A 24,683-nucleotide genomic window follows, 5' to 3' on the forward strand; every position below is an offset into this window, starting at 1 on the left:
ACTAAACGGGGCCTTACCTTTTCTATTATTTGTCCTTGCAGATTTCCAGGACAAAATGCAAAAGAATTCTTTAGAAGTATGCCAGTACCCACCATCAGCAATAATTGGTACCCAACCAAGCAGTGCAAGGAGACACGCACCAACCACATACATGCTTTACATATACTGCAACATGTCATCAAAAGGTGGCATCAAGAATTCAAAGATTTGGTCAGGTATTTAAAAGCAAGATATGGGACCAAGTAATGGAGTAAAAAAGTTATATTTTTGGGTTCTATCTTAATACTACAACCTCATGCCCTCACTTATTAATCTCCTACTGATTTTTACGAGAATATATTTGAGTGACAATTTTTCTGTGACATGATATAATATCAGGTGACCGTAAATTTGTTATTCCAATGTTCTTCGCTTCAACTAGAAACGAATTTTGCACAAATATTACCCATGAAGCATTATAATTTGCATTCTATGTTTCTATCTAATCAAGAGGGCTGATTTAGCGCCGTGGGAGAAGTTTCTCCAATATATGTCAAATTTGTAGCGATAGAAAGTTGCAAACTAACTTATTCGCTTGAAGATCTTATACTAAAATAGCAGAAAATGCAAAAGATAGGATAGCAGCCTCAGCAATCTTGGCATAATAACGAGACGAGACCTCAGTTCTAAAACACAAATCTGACAAACAATAACTCATGGTAAAGACGTGGAAACAACTAGTACATAAATATATTTCCAAAATGCTGAAAGGTTGGGTCCACATCTTCACCTTAATACATGATGCAGCGAAATCTGACGATACAAATTACCTAACAGCGTGAAGAAATGATTTCCAACAGTGGCTCAACAGAATTAACAAGCATTCCCATATTCTGTTAAGTTTGTGTATATTAGCAACTGAGCACTAATTCCGACGAGCAAATTCAGTACTGAAAAGGTCCCTATCTGCACTCAAAACTCTAGGTACATAGTATATGAACGATTGTAGTTGATCTGCAGTGTTTGAAACCCTGATCTGTGAGACTGTGACAACACTTTGGACTCGAAAAGCTTTAACTGCTAATATCAATGCAGCCAGGTGGGCAGCTACCTTAATGGAGTGTGTGTAAACTATGATAGCATTGCTACCTTGCACAAGTCAATAAATCCCTGGAGCAGCCTTTCTGCTTCAATGGCGAATCCAATAAGATATACCAAAGCATAAGGCTATGAGACAAACCAAACACATCAGCACTTAGTCTCTTGTCCACAGAACAAAATATTGCTGGACTATTTTGCTTCAACTAGTACCAAACCCAATGAAACAATAGCTTAGTACCGATCTCCCTCCAACTGCGAAATTCTCTTAGATCACATCTGCTTAGTCCATGTTACCAAGACTCCAAATCCTGCTTGGACCAGTCAGTCTACTTTACACTCTCCAATCTTTCCCAATCCATTTTCCACTACTGCATGACTGTCAGCATTTCTGTCAAAAAAATAGAAGTGGTTTAACAGTATCCTATGAACCTAATATAAAATTGAAAGTAAACACAACAACATTTGTGTCAGCAATTCGTCTGTACTTTTGTCTAGAACTGGAATGATGGTTAAATTGGTTTGTCATGAAAAATAATAATATCTTCTTATGTGAAATGGAAAGTTTAGATTGATGAAAACAGGAGATCTCATTTAAAGATGTAGGGATACCTTTGGTACCTCTGAATTAAGCACGTTGAAATTTGTTTGCAACTGTTCTTATCCGGGCCCTATCTTTCTTGCTATATGCATAATTTGCATTGGAGGCCAACATGATGACACCTTCAGTTTTTGTTTCATTATTAGCTGGATCAGGACTCAGAATTGGTTGAGCTAACACAGAAAGAATCCCATCTGGCAGAATCTTCACAAGCTGAGAATCTGGTCAGAGCAGCATGGTTGACAGCATAAGAGAATATTTTCTAGAGTCGTCAAACAAGGGAAACGAAATGTTCTGAAACTTCAATAACCATCCAACTGTACATTAGTAATGCAACTGTTAGTCCTAATATGCATCTTGAATTTTGTAGTTTTAATCTATATGATATGGATATGCCTCCACGTACGAGACAAGAAAGCAGTAGTCACAAATGAGGTACAATTTACAAATCTTATTTGTTAGCAGATGGAGTGCAAACTTCATATGACTGGTAACTAAGTACTAATAATCTGTACTGAATTCGGTCAGATATAAATGGTTATGGTTGCAGAGCTCCATTCTGTAATCAAACGAAGGAGCAAAACTAACGATCAGTATGTGGACCGGTAAATCAACACTTTGTGTCAGCAAAAATCGAAAGATTCTGCTAGGCGAGAGCAGTACACTTACCTGAGGAATTAGGGAAGTACAAAGCATCCTTCAAATCAACAAGTCCTACTTGTTGCATCTGACTTTTGAACCACTCAATCATGGCATATTTTGAAGTATTTGCAGGTGGATTCCAGTATCCTCGTACGCAGAAGAGATCCCCAATTGCTATGACCTAGGGGGAAAATAAAGACACAATGAGGCATCTGATTATCTGACTAGTTCAAAAATTGCAATTGTTTCTAACAATATCCACACAAGAAATGGAAAATGTACTAGACCAATTGACATTATCAAACCGTCCACAATTGTAAACCTGAGAAGATTTTGTTATTGCTGCAACTACTACTTAACTTTAACATCTGATGCTACTATATATCCAAAAGAAAAACTGGAAGTGCCTGGCATATTTGAGCTGAATTCCATCAAGTTCGATTTCAAATCATATGGCTGATAAGAATCCGAATTCATACCACAGACGTGGTGTTTGTGTTCCGCAGCAGGACGTAGGACGCCCACGCCATGTCCTCCTTCTGCACCGCTGACAGGTTCTCGGACATGACGAACACCTGGCTGCTCCCCTCGGGTAACGGCACTCGGCTGGCAGCATCAGCGCCCTGCAGCAACAACCAAAAACCCCCAATCGCAGAACTCTCAGTCCCCACCATCCCAGCGCAACGCAACGCACCATTCCATCAAGACTAAGAGAAAAGTCCCCTTCGCACCTCTAGGAACCTCCCGAGGAACGGCAGCGTCGCCGAGAACGCGGCCAGGCACAGCCCCAGAACCTCGGACCTCTGCGAGTTCGCAGGCACGCACAACCAGTTAGGCGGGGACGGTTACGGTTGAAGGAAGGGGGACGGCGGGAGGTGAGGGGTGGTTGCCGAGGACCGACGAGCTGCGCGGGCGTGGGGGACGGGGAGAGGAGGTGGTTGAGGACCACGAGCGCGCCGAAACCGAGGCCTATCCACCGCGGGAGGTACGACTCGTCCAGCCCCGGGATCCCTGCGCCATAAGGATAAGGAAGCGTGGTTACCGGGACCAGCTAGACGCCGGCGGCGTACGTACGAGGAGGAGGGAGAAGTGGGCTGGTACCGAGGGTGAAGCGTAGGACGGAGAGGTTGACCTGCTGCTGCTGCTGCGGAGGGTCGGAGTTGGAGGCACGGACGAGGGAGGAGAGGGTGCGGCGGCGGGGTTTGGCCGCTGGCGCTGCGCACGGGCGGAGCCGAGCGGTGGCGGTGGGGAGAAGGTGGGAGGAGCGGTGGGGCGCCGGTGCGCGGGCGTGGAGAGGCATGGCGTGGCCGGCGGTGGCCGTGGCGAACTGGATTGGTGGTCGCGGCCAGTGGCCCTCGCGCGACTCGACTTTGACAATTGGACTGCCAAACAAAAAGCTGTGCAGATGTTTTCTTTACCTTGGGCTTTTGAGGTCCAGTAAGTCTTTATGGGCTAGAGTTGGTTCAGTGTACAACGTGGGCTTCTCCGCTTCGGCTTCTTCATCGCAGGCTCCGCCCCTCCCGTTTTTGTTTCCTTCCGCCGTGACGCCAACGGCCCACTCTCCGTGGGCTCTCAGTCAGTTTTGCTGAATGTTGAGTCGCGGCCCGGGAACGGCATCCGGCAAGCCAGCAGTCAAAAGGCCACACGATCACGACACTCCGGCTTTGGCGGCATGGGTGTGGGATGAAGGCATGAAGCGCTCGGAAACACCAGTACACCACTGGTCAAAAGTTTCGTCCTCTTTAGCCAGCAAAAGGGAAGCAGGCCAGAAGTTTCTCGGAACCACAAGCGCTGGTCGAGTGGTCTGGCGTCTCGAGTCAATAGTGCCGTCGCGTCTGTGAAGATGATCATGTACTTGTTTACCTACACAAGCCGGACATGCTCCTCCGACAGGAGCAGCCGCCACGTCACCCGAAAAATTTACCGCCATTAGATCTTGAATTGGACGACCACGATTTAATGAATCATCTTTTACTCGAAGCGGCTTCTTGTGATTCTCTTTACCTTTTCCTGCTTCTACTTGGCTTCTCTATACCTACTTCAGCTTTTCGTTTGAATCCGGTGAAACAAATATATACACAGCTTCAGCTTCTCCTTATTCTTCCTTCCTCTCTCCCCATCGGTCTTTCCTCTCCCCCGACGCCGACACAGGCATGACGGTGTCGTGCGGCGCGCGGCCGCGGCACTAGCGGCGGCGGCCTCCCTCCTTGTCCTCGCTGTCGTCCTCCTTCTGCTCCTCCTCCTCGTCCTCTCCCTCCCTCCCTCCCTCCCTCCCCTTTCCTCTCTCTCTCCTTCTCTCCCGAGCTCGCGGCAACTGCGAAGCGGCGGCGCACTGGCGCGCCGGCGTGGTTGGGGCCAGGCGCCCCCCTCCCTCTCCCACATCCTATGCGTGGAGCTCCTCAACTCCTTCTCCCTCTGCTCCGTCTGCTCCTGTGCTACAGCAAACCCTAGCTGCCTGTTTTGGACCAGGTGTGTACTGATGTGTTCATTCTATTCGTTCAATTGTTGGTCAATTTGATTACCTTATTGTTTGTTCTGTGAGTTCATATTCTCTTTAACTGAATTTAGGTCCCACATTTTCATACATGTACAATTGTGCCTGGATGTAGTCGATATGTACTGCCTTACGTGTGCCATTGGCGGACGATGCCTTCGAGCAGGTGTGTATTGGTGCACTAATTTTGTTGGTTTAATTCAATTGTTCATCAATTCAGTTAGTCCATGGTTTGCCCTGTGAGTTTGTGTTTTATTTTGGTGGGTTTAGGTTCCATTTCAAGAAGTACTAATCCTGCGATTTCGTTAGTTCAAGGATCCAATTGTGAAGTTGCATTTTTTAAGTGGGTTCAGATTTGATTCCATAAGTATGTATTAGGTTTTGACTGGGTATATTAAATATGTGCTTATCATGCCTGTATCAAATAGACAGGGGATTCATGGTCTGATTCTGAATCCTCACAAATTCAAGATTCAAAGTTTTGGGAATGAAGGTATCAAATCCTGTTGCCTTGCTGCGCATTGGTTCGATTTATTCCCTAAGTGCAAATTCTATTTCAAATCCATACATATTCAGCAAGTCTTCTCAGCTACCTATGCATTGGTTTAGTATAAATGTTTAGAAGTCACAAATCCTGATGAATTAGTTTGTTACACTTTCAATGAATATGTACTATCGATTTTATTATACTCTGCAGTGCTGACTGAGTCATCAAAGCTGTGATGCATTTTACTACTGAAGCCTGGAGATAATTTCTAGCTTTACCAATATATTTTATAGATCGGATTGTCTTACTGATATAACATGATATGCAAGTGCTCAAATTTTTTAGCCCATGTTTTTGCAGGATAGTTAGCCGATAGTAAAACATATTCGTCGTTGCAGGTTAGTGGTCCATAGGTTCCTTCGTGCCATTCTTTTCTTTATTAGATCGAATCCATAAATACTACTACTTACTGAAAGTTGCAGCTGGTAATGAAACCAGTACTATTTTAAATGTTTTCAAATGTTTAGAACCTTTGTTGGATGAATCGATGGTTTGCCAATTCATTTAGGTGTTCTCTTTTGCACTGAGGGTGTATGGGTCGGCCATGGTTCTCAGTATGTGCAAATTCATGTAAGTAAAGTCTGCCTTGTCTTTGAGTATGTTGCTTTTTTGGCTTCCCGATGACATTTTCACAATGGTAATGAAACTGGTAGTATTTTAGGTGTCCAGGTCCATTACTCGATGGCTGCTTATTAAATTTACAAACTAATGCTGCTTTGCCTGTCTGCGAAATTATTTGGCTGCCAGCTGCTGTCGCTTTTCTTTCTTTGTACTGATGCTTGTTAGGACCATAGGATGATATGCCTGTCAACTATAGTGCCTTCATAGGCCATTGAAATTTCTGCTTGTTGCACAGAAACGCATTCATAGGCCATTCAAATTTCGTACTGTCCTCTCACATTTAAATACTCATTCCTCTTGCTTGCAAGCTGGTCCAAAGTTACCTCATAAATTACATATATAATGCTTTACAGCAACTAAGCCTTTTTAGTCTCTGTAGAATGACTTAGGTAACCAGTATCACATGGATTAGTGCCTTCTAATGTTCTTACATACAAAATAAGTTTGCAAACAGGTACGTCTTCTCTGTCAACAATATGTAGATTACCACTAAAAATTCAACGACTGGATTTGTTCCATGTTCCCAACTCAATTTAGGTTCTATGCAGACATGTTAAATTACTCAGTGCACCCTCTATTATACATGGCGATTGAATTGTTGGCTAATGCATAAATGTGCAGACTTGGCTACAGGTTTTGGCTAATGCTATCATGTACATGCTATCCTATATCCATACATATTCTTACTATGTTACGTTAGGCAGTGCTTCATTGTGTATAGCTTTGCTATGTCACCGCTTTTCAAGGGCACGAATGGTTCTCATAATAAATAACCAATGTGGCCACTGAAACTGTGATTAGCATGTGTTCTCTTATTTTCCTTATCTCTTCTCTTCTATTTTACGATGAATTTTATTTAGTTCCACATGATATATCATATTGAGCCCTGATTCCAACATGATATATCATATTGAGCCCTGATTCCATTACTCTTTCTATCCGTAATTTTACCGAGCCTAATAGTTTCTTTTGTTTTTTATGGCTAACAAATGCGACTGGGACAAGTATAATTGGAGTGCTTCAGTTCACATTTAACACACAAGGTAACCTCCAATTCATATTTCTCCTCTATTTCCCCCATTACATTTCCTATTTATATTCACTCTTGGAGAATAAGATTCGCTGCTTGGTTATTTTGAGAAAACTGGTTCAGTGATTGGTTCCTGATACTTTAGTATTACTGAATGAACCTGGTTATGAAGCTTTTTTAGCTAGCAAAAACAATGTACATGGGACAGCTAGAGCTTGATAAATCATTTCCAGTATACACCAATATTGGGCCTCCTCGAAAGAAAAAAAAAAAGATTGCGTGCATGCATCACGAATTCACATATTATTTAACGTATCATAGCTTGAACATTGAACGAGCACTGGTCATGGGTTCACTTTTTATTACTGCTGATTATGCAGTAATGGACAAGCGCCTTGGGAACCTTATTTAGCGAAGTGGACTGAAAGGGCCGCCAAATTTGACAAACTTCGCTAGGTTTCAGTCACCAATGATGGACTTGGTGCTAATAGAAATTGAAGCAGATCTTCATATGCACATCTGCCTCTACTAATTACTGTTTTTGCTTCTCATGAAATTATTGGTTTAAAATTTGATAGTTCATACATAGCTGGACTTATGATAGTGGATTCAACTATTTGTAGACAGTTTTCCAAGTTCAGTTTAGACAGTTTGTACTTACAATGCGCAGAGTTCCCTTAGATACTGAAGATTGATGATGTGGAGTGAAGCTAACAGATAAATTTGCAGGCTTTACAGGTATTTTAGTGAAGGATACTGGGGAAGATGGCCTTGTCTTCGGTACAGAGCTTGGTAGTAACATAATCAAATTAAGGTGTGGATTTTCTCCTTCTGAATCTGCAGCTACAAGGTCTTCACAGGTAACATACGATGGCACTGCTGTTTTAAAATGTCATTACCATCTATGCAATGTCTTCTGCATCTCCAAATTGGTGCGTTTACTTCAAAAAATAAACTAAGTTCTTTATATTTGGCCAGTGTTTGCTACTTATTTGGTCTTTATTTTGCAAACCTAAAATATTACAACCTCTATGGATTGCAACTTAGGTCTATAGGAACATGTTCAGAGCTGACAGCACCACCACAGCTGGGGAACCAATTACATTATATACTGCTAAACGTGTGAATGTGTGATGTGATCTGATGCTTGGAGATGCATTGTCTACAGTTAGCAAAGAGTGAAATATCTGTAGTACATACCAGAAATCGTGCATACTTAGTTCGAATGTTTCTTGGTCTCATAATGACCATCCTGTAATGAAGTAATACCTTTGACCACTTTACACAGGACAGGGCCTACTTAAATAGTTTATTTGCTTTCTGCCACACTGTTGTGATATGAGAACTTAAACCTTCTCTGTAGGAAAATTGAAGACATCTTTGATTTTGATCATTTTATAATTTATATAAAGCATGAAGGATATCCTTGACCGGCCCATAAAAAGGCATGACGAGCTGCTTACCGGTATAAAGTAGGTGTTTTTAACTCTGTTTTAGTTATCTGAACCTTTCATATAATGCCATTACAACATGCAAGAAACTATTGGCAGTGATTGTTATATTCATGTTTGCCTACTTTATATCACCAAGAACAGTTCTTTTGGGTTGTCCTGGTATTATCTTAATAGGTTGTAAAAATTTAGACAACTTTCATGTGACTATAGTCTATAGATAACATAGACCTCAGATGCCCATACTTTCTTAACTATTGTTTTGACCAGTTTCTTTTTTCTCAAATAAAGTATTCATAATGTACGGCGCAACTGTTTGGCTATATTATGTCATCTATGCAACTCGGTTTACAATGCGGCCAATTGTACTATGTTAGCGCTAATAGTTACATGAAGTGAACTATGTATATGCCAACAAAAAAGGATTACTGACAACTTATTCAAACAGTCTGTTATGTTAACTTCTCTATTAAGAATTTATTCTATGCTGAGTATGCCGAGCAGCTTCGAACTAGGTCGTGTGGTTGCAAAGCTTGCACGAATAGAGATTTCTAGTATTGCGCATATTTACTCTGCATTTCCAGTATACCAGGTATTTTTGTTTTGTTAATCCTTTGATAACTTTTCCATGGGTTATTTATAAGTGCAGCCGAATTGATGTGTTTATTTCTGAAATGTTATTTGTTTCACTGCTTCCCGTAGGCTAATCACGCAACCCATCATGCCAATACATGGGTTTCATACATGGCCTCCCCTCAGTACAAATACAATGCCATCTAAATGTGCCATCCCTAGCCGTTCAGGTTTCAACCTGCTCTGGTCATCTTAGCTCAACGGAATTCTAAATCGACAGGTATACATCATGGTCTCTTATCTAACTATTCATGAAGCCAGTCAATTCTCCTACTCCATGTCAACTTTTGGTTCACATACTTATTTGGTTCTCTCTAGGTACATCTGAATTTATGAAAGACTTGCATATCTAGGACAGCATAGATATGCCGTCGCTCTTGCAAACAATGAAGATCATGTTTCTCATTGACCTAAACCAATGGCCCGGTCCAGTAAACTGACATCAAGTTGGATTGTTGCTCCCTCAGCAATTTGCTGCTTGTTCAGATTTTCTTCCTGAAAGCACCAATACTAATAGTGCTCCCAATTATAGCTTCGTCGATCACATGCAGTCGTGTATATATAGTTTCGGTACATGCAAAGAACAAATACGCTACCCTATTTCTGTGTAAACCGCATGTTGTTCTGTAAATCAAAATTCAGCTCGCAACAACACCTACACTTCAACTACAGCTCATATTCGTTGTTTACATTTACCTCAATAGTTCACTTCAATATATTACTTCATTCTGCACAGATGCCTACAAATTCGGAAAAAATGAAAGCCTAAGGTTTGTATGATCTAACTGCAAACTTTATCTATGCATGTTAAATCAATGTGAACTGTCTCTCCAGCCCTTTGCACTCCACGTGCACACTACACTCATCAACCACCAAAGTTTAGCCCCGTATATGTCTACCGTTACTCTAGCACGGGCGCGCGAATGCGCGCGCCCTACCACTAGTACCTAGACAAAGAGCACACATCCTCCCCACCAGGCCACCACTGCACCACGTTAACGCTGTTCATCGAGTCAGTAGCAGACAGCGCAAAAGCGCATGGGCGACTGCAAATAACCGCGAGGCGAGTAGAGGCGACCACGGTTTTCCTTGGGTGGTGATCGGTGATGGCACACCACTGACTGAGAACAAAGAGACCCATCCTTTTAGGTTGTGTTTGGTTGGTGGCATGGGGTGGGATGGGAGTGGGATGATCCTACTCTAGAGCTGTTTGGTTGAGAGGTGAGACCGTTCTAACTTCGTCCTACTTGGGAATATTCTCAGTTGATGCCGTGACTCCCGTACCTGTTTTTTGGATGGACAGAGTCGTCCTCCCTGGGATGAGCCACGACGGGGAAGACAAGCGCGGGCAGCGAGAGGTGGCGCATGTGGGTGAGCTCCAGCGCCGCCCATGCCGCGCGGTTCATCTCTGCTGCCAGCCATGCCGCGCGGGCGAGGAAGAGGCGGCGGTGCGCGTAGGCCCGGCGGAGCAGGGGGAGGAAGAGGAAGAGTGAGCGAGGTTCGGCGCCAACACATGGGCCAACCCTGCGAGCGCGCGGGCGGGATCCGGCCTTGTGCCACGTGGCTGAGCTCGCCGGCGGAGGAAGCGCTCAGTGGCGCGCTGCCGAGCTCGCGGCAGAGGAGGGCCATGGCGGTGGGCGGCCGAGCTCGAGGCGGAGGACGGAAGAGGCACGGGGCGGGCGGCCAGCTGGCCTCGCCAGCGGAGGAGTCCCCAGGCGGGCCACGGCCATGCTTGTCGGGGAAGAAACGAGGGGCGACGCGCGACCAAGGTATGGAGCAAGCGTCGGGAGAAAGAGATAAGGAGAGAGAGAGGAAGAGATAAGGAGAAGAGAAGAGAAAAGAAAAAAAAAGAAAAAAACTTACAAATGGGTCCCACTTGTCGGTAGCTCGTCCCAACTTTTATGTCTCTTAACCAAACACAAAATTGGTCGATCCCGTCTCTCGTCAACCAAACAGAAAATATGAGTCATCTCGTCCCCGTCCCGTCCCATAAATCAGAGATAGGACCGTCCCACTCCACCTTAACTCTCAACCAAACGCTACCTTACATTTTCATACAAACCACCACACGGCGCCGTGGTCGATCCACCGAAAACCTAGCCGCGCCATTGGCGTGGCGAGTGGCGACACGGAAAAGGTTGTTCCCCTCAGATGCCGGGAGAAACATGGGAATGGGAGGCAAGGCCCGGACAGATTCATGCCGCTATGGCGCTATCATGAAGGTCGGCCACAAGAACAGCAACGGGCGAGCCAATACTTGCGCGCACCGAAAGCTGACGATGCGCCAACCCAGAACTGCACTGCACCCACCGTAGGACACGACAGGATTCCTTCGGTTCCCTCCAGCACTGGCACGCACGGACGCACGGACATCATGCCAAGGCGTGCAACGGATGCAGTGACATCGCAGACAGATCGGTCTTCAGAAGAAACAAAAAAAAAGACTCGTAATACAACCTGCTGCTTACCCTGTTCGCTTCGCTTATAAGCCATGACTGAAAGTACTGTTAGTTGATTCGTTGTGAGAGGAAAATACTATTCATTAGCTGAAAAAATACGGCTATTCGTTGTGAGAGGAAAATACTATTCATTAGCTGAAAAAATACGGCTTACAAGCCCAGCGAACAGGTGTGCAACGTAGTTGGTGCGCGTTGATTCTGTGATTCATCGGTCATATGTTATCTTGATCGTGTTGCCACTTAAAAATCCGGTCTGCCCTGCTGCCCTCGTATGCATGACCGACAAAACGAACGAAACCGAACCTGTCAACCCCACAAGCCAGTTTTCTCCGAGCCTGCCAGGACTGACTGGAGCAAGAAAGGCGAAACAGACAGGTTAAACTTCGCTTTCTGTAATTGTGGAACTGCCTAAGAATTTCCGGCAACGGGTGAGCTTTCGTCAGTCAGGTTAAACTCCGCTTTCTGTACTTTTAGACCTACCTAGGACTTTCTGGCAACGGATGGGCAAAGCTCATCCCATTAGAATTTATCATTAATGAAGGAGTGCTATCATAAGAATACATCACATTAAAGAATGAATTGATAGCACATATCAGAAACTGGGAACGACATCTCTTCTAACTCATTTCAGTCTCAATTCAGTATATGAGTGGAAAAACAATCACAATAATTAAAAGAATAGGAGAAAAATACCACACATTTCTCTCTGTCTCAATTCAGTTAAGAGTGAAAACGCACATCACAAAAACTAGAATAGGAAAAAGAAGCATCAGAAACTGAGCAGTAGATAGCAAATTTGAAACTGGGAACGACATCTTCAAACTCATTTCAGTACAGTTTCATGGCTACCTCCAAGTCCCAATTCAGCTCAAGGGGGAGCGAAAATGACCTTGGGAAAGGACTGACGGAGCACTCTAGTGGTCACCTGACCATACAAAAACTTGAGTTCTACAACCATATACACTTCATCTCTGTTGCGAACTAGAGCCCAAAGCAAAAATAAGATCAGGCTGCAAGCTGCAAGCTGGATTTGGTCTGTCCTAATGTGAGTACCTCCACAACATCTACAGTCTCACTTCTGAGACCTGACCACTCTCTCCTGCTGAAACCCCTTCCCTTTCGGATAGAAGAGCACCGAGTCGATGCACAGCCCGCCTTTTGTGTGCGTGCAGTCGATCTGCGCCATGGAGAACTTCAGCTTCATCGGCTGGTCAGGCTTTGAGGCCACAAAATCGCCAGCATGGTACAGGACCCAGCTCCCGGGCTCCTCCAGGTAGCACTGAGACAATGCCTGCTGCCCGTCGGAGGTCGATAGCTGGAAGCGCACAGGCTTCTTGTCCCAACCATGCACATGCTCTGAGGAGAAATGGCGGCGGCCAAATCGTTTGTAGAACTTCCCAAGATGGACCCTAAAGTACAAGCTATATGTTCCAACAGGGAAGCAGAAATCGACTTCACCAACCACCTCAAACCACCAGATTTGCTGAAGGTAAGCTACAGACTGGAAACTGCATGATAAATCAATAACTATTGGTCAGATATTTGACTTTCATTTCAACAATATGATATCACCTATACTTATGATGAACTAGAAATTTGAATTCAACTACTTTGAACATTCTGAAGGGCGGGCCTGGTGCAAGCGGTAGAGTCTTACCGCCTGTGACCGGAAGGTCCCAGGTTCGAGTCGCGGTCTCCTCGCATTGCATAGGCGAGGGCTTGCCACTAACACCCTTCCCCAGACCCCGCACAGAGCGAAAGCTCTCTGCACTGGGTACGCCTTTTTTTTTACTTTGAACATTCTAGATGAATATTGCAAAACAGATGCAGGCCTCTTGAGAAGGGCAAAAATATTCGGAGATGGCAAATATTCGGAGATGACTATGAAAAAACCTCTCCGGATCCTCGAATTGAAAGAGAGATTGAGAGGGATCAAGAATCCTAATTCTCGCTATTTGGAATGGATCCAATTCTATTGAGTCTGACCCATAGTGATCATTTCTCGGGCCTGGTGCAAGCGGCAGAGTCTTACCGCCTGTGACCGGAATGTCCTAGGTTCGAGTCACAGTCTCCTTGCATTGCATAGGCGAGGGTAAGGCTTGCCACTGACACCCTTCCCCAGACCCCGCACAGAGCGGGAGCTCTCTGCACTGGGTACGTCCCTTTTTTTTTAGATGCAGGCCTCTTGACTCTTGTGCAACAAGGCAGAAAGCTACATCTCTTGTTCTAAAGAGATAATCAGCTCATGTACATTTGACAACATGTATGCATCCACCACATCTATTACGTTTCAGAGTAAATAAGCTTATGCAGATCTTAAAATAAATACTCCTTTGAAAGTACCTACAATTATATGAGACCATGTATGCATCAATATCAATCATTAACAGGAGAAAGTAACACTACTTCGAAAGCTGAATATAAATGAATGACATGCTTAGCAAAGAAAAAAAGGAAAAGGTCAATCACACCATGAGTAAATATCTTCAGCCCATTCCATCGCAATTAATGCCACCAAATCATCTTTGTTTTCAGAAAACTATCATAAACTGAACAAACAAATATTAGTAAATGTGATATCAAAGCCATATTCACCTTGATTCCGAAGTTGGCATGTGTTGCCAGTATCTTCTATCATCAATCCCAGTTATCACCAGTGCTTTGGACGATAGTGCCATACAGATCATGCCTGTGCTCTTGTCCAACCAGAATTCCTACAATTTACGAAGACACACACTTTTAACTATACTGTTCTTGTTCTACAGCCAAAAATATATTATCGGGGACCAATACTAGAGTACCCGAAGAGGAGGAGCTAATGGTCAACAACATTGATTCAACCGAGCAGTCAAGAGCGCGCCTACAGCTCAAAGCGACCCCCAGGTGCGCATGCTCCGCCTCGCCCGACCCCGAGGCTGCGATCTCCGCCTCGCCCAACCTCCCGGGGCGGGCTCCGCCTCACCCGACCCCGAGACCGCGATCTCCGCCTAGCCCGACCCTTGGGTTTGTGCTCCGCCTCGCCAGACCCCTTGGGTGCGGGCTCCGTCTCGCCCGACAGGGACCCATACCGCCGCCAACAACTACAGATCCAAGCGTATGGGCCTAGGTCAAAACTCTGACACCAAAGAAGAGACCGGCACGCCCCGATGTAACCCGCGGCCACGACGAGCCATACCTGAGGATTCACATCAAGAACAGAGTCGGACGTACCGGTGTTGTTCTGCCTAACCCTCGTACGAACACTGACAGGCGCGTCAGTTTACCACGACGTCCACCAGGACGGAGTGGAGCGCCATGACCGGCGGATGACGCCTGCCCATGGCGCCAGTGACGGACAGGACAGCGACGTGGAGCCATCCATGTTGACATCCACAGGGTCGACGGGGCCCGCATGAAGGAGAAGAAGAACCCGGCGATCCTAGAGGCCTTCCTCCCTCTCGTTCTTCTCCTTTTCCTCCGCTATAACCCGCACTTTCCCTTGGCCTATAAAAGAAAATACAGACTGATCGACCCATCAAGATCCGATACAGATCCGCACAAGAGCACGACACGAACACACAGCTGAGCAGCGATCGAGTTCTCAACACCCACTCACTCCTTTCACCAGAGACTTGGGATCATTTCCCTCTCTCGTCCGTTTGTAACCCCTACTACAAATTTTCGGTGCTAGTAACACGAGCAGCAACGACGAACTGGACATAAAAACTTTCTGTCCAAACCAGTATAAACCTCATGTCCACTAGGGACACCATCCGAGCCAAACGAGCAAAAATATAAATTTATTGGTGGTAACCCGAAACTCGAAACACCGATATATACACACTACTAGGCCTAAAATGTAGCGATCTTCCTACACAGGGCAGCAGTTTAAATCATTGAAGCTAAAGATGGGAAAAACCCATTTTCTGAACAACAATTTACCGGCCACTAATTTGGGTCTGCCACAAAACAAAGAACGCAATTTTCCAAAAGGAAAAGAAGTGACTTATTTCAATTGAAAGATACTACTTTGAGCCTGTTCTTCCCTAATCTTCAGTTGAGCTCAGATAAATGATCCCGGGTTCACAACTAGGAAGGACTCGGTCATGGGCACAGAAAAGATGACCAATTCAAGGAAAGACGGCTTCGAATCCTCCAATAAACTACAGAACCGCCGCTCATATAATTTTCAAGTCCCTCCCGTAACAAAAATCACAGAAAGCCACGCAAAAAGGGGAAGCAAAATATCTTACCTTCTGGCCGTCGCCGAAAGGCACAGGCCTGGCGAGCCTGGCATAGATCTCTTTCTTGCCGGCCCGCCGCCGCCTCCGCCTGCCCTCGTCGCCGCTCCCGACGAACTCCATCAGGTAGCTGTAGTTCTCCGGCAGCTTGGCCTCCCAGACGAAGTCCGCCCCCGCCGCGCCGCGGAACGCATGGTTGAGCCGCGCGAGCCTGCAGATCTCCGGCGGGTCGAGCCGGAGCAGCACCTGCGCGGCGCAGAGCTCCGGCAGGTCGCCCAGGCCCACAGCAGCAGGCCCGGCACCGGCAGCCGCCGCCGCCGCCTCCGCCTCGGCTCCGTCCATCCCGAGCAGTACCGACACCCATGCCCCCATGCCCCCGCGCCGCCTCCAGTCGCAACGATTTGTTCTGACCCGGCTTCCGCAGATGAAACCCGATCGACGGATGGCCGGATCAAAGCTTCTCCGCTACCTTCTTGCCTCCACGGCCCGCAAGCCCCGCTCCCCAGTCGCGGCTACCGCGGACGGATGGAACTCCACGGCATGAATGCAAACCCCCCCCCCCCCCCCCCCCCCCCCCCCCGCGAAATCGCTGAACGTGCGTGTGCGGTGGTCGGCCGTCGGCGAGAGACAACCGCTAGCTTTGGGACCGGGGGAAGAGGGGGGCGATTTAAAGAGGATGGTGGGACGCCAAAATAGACAGAGGAGGGGGTCGTTGATTGCAATGGATATATTGCGTTATCTTAGCCAAACGCTATTGGTACCCCTAATAATCATAGGTAAGCCCTTTCTCAGGGACCTTTCTGTAACTATGTGTACTAACTCGGACCAGTGCGGAGGGTTTATTTTGCAAAAAGTTAGGATTATTATAGTACTAATCTGGGATTTTGTCATTAATGTTAACAGATTGGGTTAACCATTCGTGGGCCGCGGGCGTCGGGAACAGCCATATCCGTGAACGCGGTCCATACACCGGGCGGCTGTCTGGCGCCTACGAGGCCACGCGTCAGCGATCGGGTCCATGCGCCGCGACTCGTAGGGTAGGCGCAGCTGGTAGGACGCGGGAGTTGTATGGACTGGACACTTCCACAGATGCCCCCCCACCCCCCGCTGGGCGGCTCATGACACAGGCTGGAAAGTCAGCCGCTGAAAAGAAATACTACTTACCCAGAAAAGAAATACTACGCTCCAGAAAAGAAATACTACGCTCCGTATTTCCTGGTAGCTGTAAAAGGGGTTGTTAAATAAAACAGCTCGTAACTGCACGCGTCAACTGTGAGGTAATAAGAAGAGGAATGTGGGTAAGTATGTACACATGGCGTACGCTGTCGGCCTTATCGTCGTACACAACAGTCGTTGGGTCATTGGGTGACTTGCAAGGTGCATGCAGCTGCACGCATACGGTATGCCGCATTTTTTTCTCTCGCAGTTGCAGGGAGAGTCCGAGGGTGTCTCGAGAGTTCTGTTCCTGCCAGCGCCAAGCGTTCGTTCGACGGATTCTGCCTGCCACATGGTTGTACGTTCATCACTGTTTAGTATTAATCAAATCAGTGTCAAGTGTGTACTATAGTAACTAGCTAGTGGCACTATCAGCCTGCGTATCGGTAACTCTGGGTCTGGCTTACCGTGTACCACTGGTAGTAGGAAATTAGGAATCTGGAAAGGATCAATTTATCCGATGTCATAATCCAATTCACGGATTCAACAAGTTTTGCATGTGTGGTCCTTTGTGTACACTAATGTAGCTCAGTACCACTAGGCAATGCTATACAAAAATCGTCAGCAACCGATTCGACGATTTTTAGCCGTCTAGTGGAGATACGTACCATGCTTGCTCATACAAAATCCACGTTGTTTTCGTGCAAACAAATCAAGCGATTAGATAGGTAAGAGATCGCCAACGGACCGGTCATCTCCGTCACTGGGCCCGGCAGCCAAGAATTAACGTCGCTCTCAGCTGCCATAAGTAAGGCCCCGTTTAGTTCCACCCAAAAGCCAAAATTTTTTGCACAGTACCCGTCATATTGAATCTTGCGGCACATGCATGGAGTACTAAATGTAGACGAAAAAAAACTAATTGCATAGTTGGGTGAGAAATTGTGAGACGAAACTTTCAAACCTAATTAGTCCATAATTAGACACTAATTACCAAATACAAACGAAAATGCTACAGTACCCAAAACCCAAAATTTTTTGGATCTAAACGGGGCCTAAAACCAGATGGATCGATCCAGCCAGCCATACTAGGATTTCACTCTAGTTTATGGCAACCTTCGCGCTCCCCCGCCGCGGTCTCGGTAGCGCAGCATCGAGACGGCAGCCGTGCCTGCCGAGTGCCGAGCAGGACAAGACTGGTACGGCTATTCTAAAGTGGAGCTCGCCCGACGTGGCGCCGGTCGGTGGTGGGCACACGTCGCGCGCACTGGCGGCCATCACGAACTGTTTAGCAAAAAAAAGTGCTGGCTGGTTCGCCGTGCACTTCTACCGTGCGCAAGCGCAACTAGCGACCCGCCCTCCTCCCGGCACGGACGGGACAAGAGACGTGACAGGTCCGCCCCGTCCATCTCGAAGGTCCGATGCATCGCCTGCCATGGTCACTTTCGGCACCTGTGATGTGTTTGTCCTCATCATTACTGTCGGTGTCTTAGGCGGCAAGTAAATTTGTATATTGCGCGTCTAGTTTGGATGGTATACTAAGAGGATACAGGGGTTATATTAGTTTAGACCGAATGATCCTATGTCCAGTTTATTGCTACTGCTCATGTTACTAGCACGAAAAAGTTTGTGTAGTGGTTACAAACGGGCAAAAGAGGGACTGGTCCTAAGTGTCTGGTGATGTGTTGTTCGTGATGAGGTGCGGTGAACCAATGCTATGTGATGTACTTGTTCGATAAATTGGTTCCCTTTCATGAGATGCCTACTTTCCCTTTTATAGGTCAAGGAAAAGCATATGTTACAATGGAAAAAAAAGGAGAACGAGAGACCAAGGAAGTCTTCAGGGTCTTCGGGCCTTCCTTTTCCTTCGTGCGGGCCCAGCTGACACAGCAGGCGGTGACAGAGATAGCTCCACGTTGGTCGTCTGTCTTCTGACAATGCCATGCCCTGGCGTTGCCAGCGAGTCGTAACGTCCCACCCTGCCTCGACGGGCGGCACGGCTGACCAACGTGCTGATCAACGGCTGCACAGAGAGTGGGCAGCATAATGACCGTGCGTCCATCACTATGGGCGATGTGAGTTTTCTGGAATGACATGTCACGGGGACGGGTTGTGTTGAGATGTGACCGCTCCCTGCACAATGCCAGAAGTTTGACCTTGAGTCATACTTTCTAGCCCATAGTGGTTGGCGGCGGCGTGAGCTCCTGTTAGGAACCGTGTCTGAGGGATCGGGCGAAGCGGAGCCCATCCCTCAGACGTCGGGTGAGGCGGAGCCAGCCCTGCGACGTCAGCCGAGGTGGAACCAACCCTCGGGGGTCGGACAAGGCGGAGCCAGCCCTACGACATCGGCTGAGGTGGAACCAACCCTCGGGGGTCAAACGAGGCGGAGCCTGCCCTCGGGAGTCATCCGAGGCGAAGCCAGCCCTTGGAAGTCGGCCGAGGCGGAGCCAACCCTCGGGGATCGGACGAGGTGGAACCTACCCCCGAGGTCAACCGAGACGGAGCCAACCCTCGGGGGTCAGACAAGGCGGAGCCTACCCTCAGGGGTCAGTCGATGCGGAGCCAGCCCTCGGAAGTTGAACGAGGTGGAGCCCATGGCCTTGGTGGTCGGACGAGGCGGAGCCCAGCAAGAGGTGTGGTCACGCTCTTCATCGCTCGAATGAATCAACGTTGATGGTTATTAGCTCCTCCTCTTCGGATACCCTAGTATTGGTCCCTGAAAGTAGCCCCCGAGCCCCCAGGTGATTCGGTTAGAATCGTTTGGGGATTTTTTTGACTTGGCAGTGGGTGCACGCGAGCGCACCTGGTGGGTGTAGCCCCCGAGCCTGCGGAGGAGTAGAATACTCCTTCGGAGGTTTTTTTGAAAGAGAGGACTTTGAGGGCCCTGGCCTTCTTTTGTCGCCCACGGCGTGTCCTGGGAATGGTGATTCCTTCTTGCCGAGGTCGGACCCTTTGGGGGTATGGCCGTGAGATTGGGTGGTTCGTTAGCTGGATAGTTCGATTGGGGTCCCAGCATCCCATTCGTGACGATCGTGGGTTGAGATGCCCGTGGCGCTCATGCGCCTGGGTACTGGTCACTTGCGGGCCCATCCCTTCCCATCCCTTATCGTAAGGGTGCCTAGAGCGGCTGACGAACCCGTTGATAGGCCAACCGTCGAACTCCTAGGCCCAGACGGGCCGTAGAGGTGTTTTTTTATCCGTATTCTTTCTTGTAACGAGTTGTGGCCTACCTGGGGAGGTGAAATGTCCGGCGAGTCTTTTGAGGGAAAGGATAGGGATTACGTGCGCATATCCCACGGCGTGACGTTGTGGCAGATCATGGCAGGCACGAAGATCTAGGCGGACGGTTGGTTTCCTCGCATCCATCGCGCCTATAAAACCAAAGGGTTTGCCCCCAGGGTTTCATACCTTGCCTTCTTGCCTTCGCATCTGCAACCTTCGCCGTCAATCGCCTAGGCTTCCCGCATCCACGTCTCAGCCGTCGTTGAGCTCGCATCCACCCACCCCCATCTTCTAATGGATCCGTGGAGCTGCTCTGACATCACCTTCCAGCACATAGAGGGCCTCATATGTCGTGGTCTTCTCTGCGCGCGAACCGCGACCGAGGAGTGGCTGCTGCCCGGCAAGGAGGACGTGTCGTCGTCGCCCGATGGCTACGTGGTGTCGTTCGTGCACTTCCATGAGTGCGGGTTTGCTACCCCTGCTCATGGATTTCTTTGGGGGTTGCTACACTACTACAAGATCGAGTTGCAGCACCTCAATCCCAACGGAATCCAGCACATGGTGGCGTTCATCGCCCTATGTGAGGGATTCCTGGGGATCAGTCCCCACTTTGATCTGTGGCGGCACTTCTTCGCCGTCACCCTCCAGAAGAAGAGGGAGAAGAAGCAGGAGCTGAATACGCTGATGGGATGCGTCAGCATCCACCTCCGGAACACCCAGGTCGCCGAGTACCTATCGATGCGGCTAGCGACCTCCAACAAGGGGTGGAATTCGCATTGGTTTTATCTCAAGAACGACGCTGTCGCCCCCCCTACCGGAGTTCACCGGGCGCCTAATCGAAGAGGCCCTGGATTCGTGGAGGAAGTGGGGTGTTTTAGAGAAGGACAAGAATAAGATCTGAGACCACCTCACCGCCATCCGCATCCTAAAGGAGAGGGGCCTAAAGGGGTCGGGCATCATCGGGGCCTACCACGCGAGGAGGGTGGCGCCGTTGATGAGGCATGTGCTTCCACTATATGCGATGGCGCTTGAGGCATCATTCGACGGGACGACGCTTGCTGAGGGAGTGCTCTCCCATTTCAAAGTCACGCAGCGCATCAAGGAGGTGATAGAGCCTTCGTGGGACGACGCGGGCGCCCCCTTAATTTCATGTACCCGGTGTCAGGGCATTCTCCGATGCGGCCGGAACCAGGCCACATCACTTTTGTAAGTTTTCCCTTCTCATGCTTCCTTTTCAATTGAACTCCCGACCCCTTGATACTAATATTGAGATGGGGGGACCAGCCGAGGGACCTCGTCCTCATGGATCACTCGGCTCTATTGCCAAGGGATTTGTCTGTGAGGGTGGCGAATCGCACCGAGGGTGAGCGGCTTAGGAAGGCGAAGGAGGACAAGAGGAAAAAGCGGCAGCAAAAGTTGAGGGCGTGGGAGCGAGGGGAGGACACCGACAGTGACGACGATGATGATGAGGAAGACGACGACGAGGTAGTCGACGACATCGAGTGGGATGTGCTGAAGAGCGAGGATGTGCTGACAGGTATCCGTTCATCCTTGTAGGAGCTGGGGCTCTTCCTGTTCTATGGAGGGGAGGGCGTGTCCGTGGTGGGCCAAACAGTCAGCCTGCCCCAAGGAGCCAACAGAGGTAGGTGGATCTATCGCGCATGCCCGATGTAACAACCCAAAAATCTACACACCAAAAATCCCAACTACAAAATTTTTTCTTTAAAACCCTTGAGTGATGATGTGGCATGTAGGAAAACCCCTAGCCTTGCACTAAGTAAACCTACATGACTTGCACAAGTATATCACCTCATCACCTTGCGTTTATTTTACCACATAGCATACATCAAGTTGCATTATATTCAACATTGTGATTTGGATTTTATTAGATTACGTATTGATTAATAAAAGCCACCAAATATTTAATTCTATAATAAATAATTATATTAACATGGAACCGATATCCCAAACATATACCATGGGTGCAACATGCTACTTTGATTTATATACACATGTGTGGAGCATAAAACAAAAATGGAAAAAGGAAAAAAGGAAGGGGCTAGCCTCACAGCCCAAGCAACCGAGTCGGCCTAGCCTGCTTCTACCACCAGCCGGCCCAGCTCGCCCTCCCCGCTTCGCTGGCCCGCGCGCAGCCACAAGCAAGACTGGCCGACCGCGAGCGGCCCATGTAGCTAGCCCGCACGCCACCACGCCGTCGTCTTTCCCCGCGCTGGCTGACGGGTGGGACACCCTCGTCATCCCCCACCTTGGTCCCCTCCTCTGCATCCAGAAACAGAGCATAGGTGCCGTGGGGGGGGATCTGATGTCGCCTTGACTCCTCTCCGTCGTTCGTGCCTCACAACCGACTGTGAGACCTCGTTGGATGGGTGCCACGCAGGCACTGGTTGCCCGACAGGGTCACACACGATGCGTGACCGCTGCCGCGTGCGCCTGCCATGGCCATGGCCGAGCTGTGACCCTGTCGCCTCCCTGTCCCCCACCTTTTTGACGAAGGAGCACGAGATCGGTTTCGTCAACGCACCCGCAGTCACGTCGCGACCCCGTAGCCCCAGCCTCGATGCGATCACAGCCCTCCACGTGCCCTTTGGCCATCCCCAGCCGCTCGCTCCATGCCATGGCCGAGCTTCGGCTATAAAAGCCCTGGCCCTGGTTGCCCAAGCGCGTTCCCGTGCCCCGCCGCCACCTTGTGGCCATCCAATGCACACTCGAGCCAAGAGAGAGAGGGGATAGAGGAGGAAGAAGGAGCACCGAAGCCACCCAACATCGCCAGTGTCGCCGGAGCGGAGTACGTCGCCCCGATCAACCACGTCGATGCTGCTGCTTGGCACCGCACGGCATCGTCTCAACACGGCCACGACCCGCCACTACACCGCCATCCTTTCACCTACGACACCAAAGGTGAGCCCATGCACCGTCCTCTGCTCACCGTCACCATCGGACCGCCGCCGTGACCGAATTGAGCCACCACCGAGGCCAAAGCCACTGGGGGCTCTAGAAGTCCCTTCGACCTGCCCGACGAGCCCGCTGGAGCACCGTGATGCTCATGCGCACCACATGTCTGGCCTTTTGCCACTGCAACCGCGCCATGCCCGTACGTTGATGTGCTCGAGCAGCCGTCGATGTGGCCAGACCCCTGGGGAAACTTTGGCCGCTGCAATAGCCCCACCATTAGAGTCACCGCACCTTGGAGAAGCCGTAGCACCACTCGGACGCGCCCCTCCGCCTTCGGCTAGGCTCACCGGTGAGGTACACCACCGGCGGGAACACACCGGTGGAGAAACGGGGAGGGGCGGAGCTTCTCGTCACCCCGTGCACCGGATGCACGATGCACCGCACGGCCTGTGCCCGCATGAACACAGTCCACCGTAGACCTGCCCACGGTCCATGGACCAGCGCTCCTGTGTCCACCGTGGACCGTGCCGGTGAACCAAAGCCCGTTAGAGGCCCACTGGGAGCCCAACTATGCCATGTGGCATCCTTCACAACATGACACGTGTCAGCCCAGGATTAATTCAGTCTTTTCCATTTTCAGAGATGATTTTAACTTCGGAAATTCATAACTAATTCATACGACCACAGAAAAATACGAAACCAGGACCAAAATACATCTAAAATCGAGCTTTACGCAATGAACCCATGTTTGAGTGCATTTGGCTCTTTTAAATTTTCATTGCTTCTTTGTGCTATTCTATAGACGTCGCTAACACGACTATAATTCAATCGTATGCAGACTTGGAGGAGAACCAGACGGACGATGATCGTGAGTACCGTGAGGAGTACGAAGATGACTACACTAAAGGTGCCACATCCCATCCAATCTCATAGCACATATTATGTATGGCTAATATAGAACTGCTATTGCTTTACTTTACGGTTATATTCACACTATGATAGGACTTGCATGGTAGTATGCTTACTTGATGGCCTTTACCTTGATGCAACCTTACCCCTGCTTACCCTGCCATTAGGCTAGACACACGCTTGCTGCTATACTTCATTACTCATACTTCTACTACATTGATGCATGGTGGACACTGGTGTTAACTAGGCTATGGGGAGAGTGTTGCGTGTGTGACTTGGGTGCGTGGAGGGTAAGGGTTGTGTCGACCGAGCTGGAGTAACGATGAACCTGGGGTGAGTCTTGCCATGTGGTGCTACCTGGGCACTTGGATATGGAATACATGTGGTGGGTAAATGGTAATTGGAGGTGGCCTTAGGTGTGAACCTGTGATGGGAGGAGCCCGGGGTGGAGGTGCTGTGGTGGCACGGTAAATGGAAACCCTGATGGAGACATTCTGGCTTGGTCATCCCTAAGGACTTACTAGTACTCAGACTCACCGGGAATCCTTTACATCCCACTCGCCCTATATGGTGCGGGACGGTCGGACTACTTGGTAGAGCAATGCCACTACTGCTAGGCGAACGTGTGCAAGGAGGTATGGGGCACGTGGTTTTTCCCCACACCCTTTCGAGACTTTAGGAGGCCTTGTGGACCCGGCTCTTGACATCCGGA

The 24,683-nt window shown here is 48.6% G+C and overlaps 3 protein-coding genes across 4 annotated transcripts; 1 reads left to right on the forward strand and 2 right to left on the reverse strand.

Annotated features, from left to right (window-relative positions):
- Positions 1–704: 704 nt before the first annotated feature.
- On the reverse strand, positions 705–3,689 carry LOC136529021 (protein COFACTOR ASSEMBLY OF COMPLEX C SUBUNIT B CCB2, chloroplastic-like). 2 transcript variants are annotated; one of them, XM_066522058.1, is made up of 7 exons: positions 3,422–3,689; positions 3,222–3,331; positions 3,052–3,123; positions 2,800–2,943; positions 2,348–2,501; positions 1,699–1,899; positions 705–1,468 (listed from the first exon to the last, which is right to left on the reverse strand). In XM_066522058.1, the coding sequence occupies exons 1-6, from the start codon at positions 3,618–3,620 to the stop codon at positions 1,706–1,708; spliced, it is 873 nt and encodes a 290-aa protein (XP_066378155.1). In that variant the 5' UTR covers positions 3,621–3,689; the 3' UTR covers positions 705–1,468; positions 1,699–1,705. The 2 variants fall into 2 exon arrangements, with proteins under 2 accessions (XP_066378155.1, XP_066378146.1); XM_066522049.1 differs by having other exon boundaries at positions 1,690–1,899.
- An 8,635-nt stretch (positions 3,690–12,324) lies between these two features.
- On the reverse strand, positions 12,325–16,304 carry LOC136529016 (F-box protein PP2-A13-like). The gene is made up of 3 exons (XM_066522040.1): positions 15,788–16,304; positions 14,151–14,269; positions 12,325–13,063 (listed from the first exon to the last, which is right to left on the reverse strand). The coding sequence occupies exons 1-3, from the start codon at positions 16,145–16,147 to the stop codon at positions 12,628–12,630; spliced, it is 915 nt and encodes a 304-aa protein (XP_066378137.1). The 5' UTR covers positions 16,148–16,304; the 3' UTR covers positions 12,325–12,627.
- A 5,147-nt stretch (positions 16,305–21,451) lies between these two features.
- LOC136536992 (high mobility group B protein 7-like) lies at positions 21,452–24,078 on the forward strand. The gene is made up of 3 exons (XM_066529105.1): positions 21,452–21,686; positions 23,901–23,969; positions 24,065–24,078. Exons 1-3 carry the CDS (start codon positions 21,452–21,454, stop codon positions 24,076–24,078), a joined length of 318 nt encoding a protein of 105 aa, XP_066385202.1.
- Positions 24,079–24,683: the final 605 nt, after the last annotated feature.

The sequence above is a fragment of the Miscanthus floridulus genome, chromosome 2 (assembly GCF_019320115.1).
Source record: "Miscanthus floridulus cultivar M001 chromosome 2, ASM1932011v1, whole genome shotgun sequence".
Lineage (NCBI taxonomy): Eukaryota > Viridiplantae > Streptophyta > Magnoliopsida > Poales > Poaceae > Miscanthus > Miscanthus floridulus.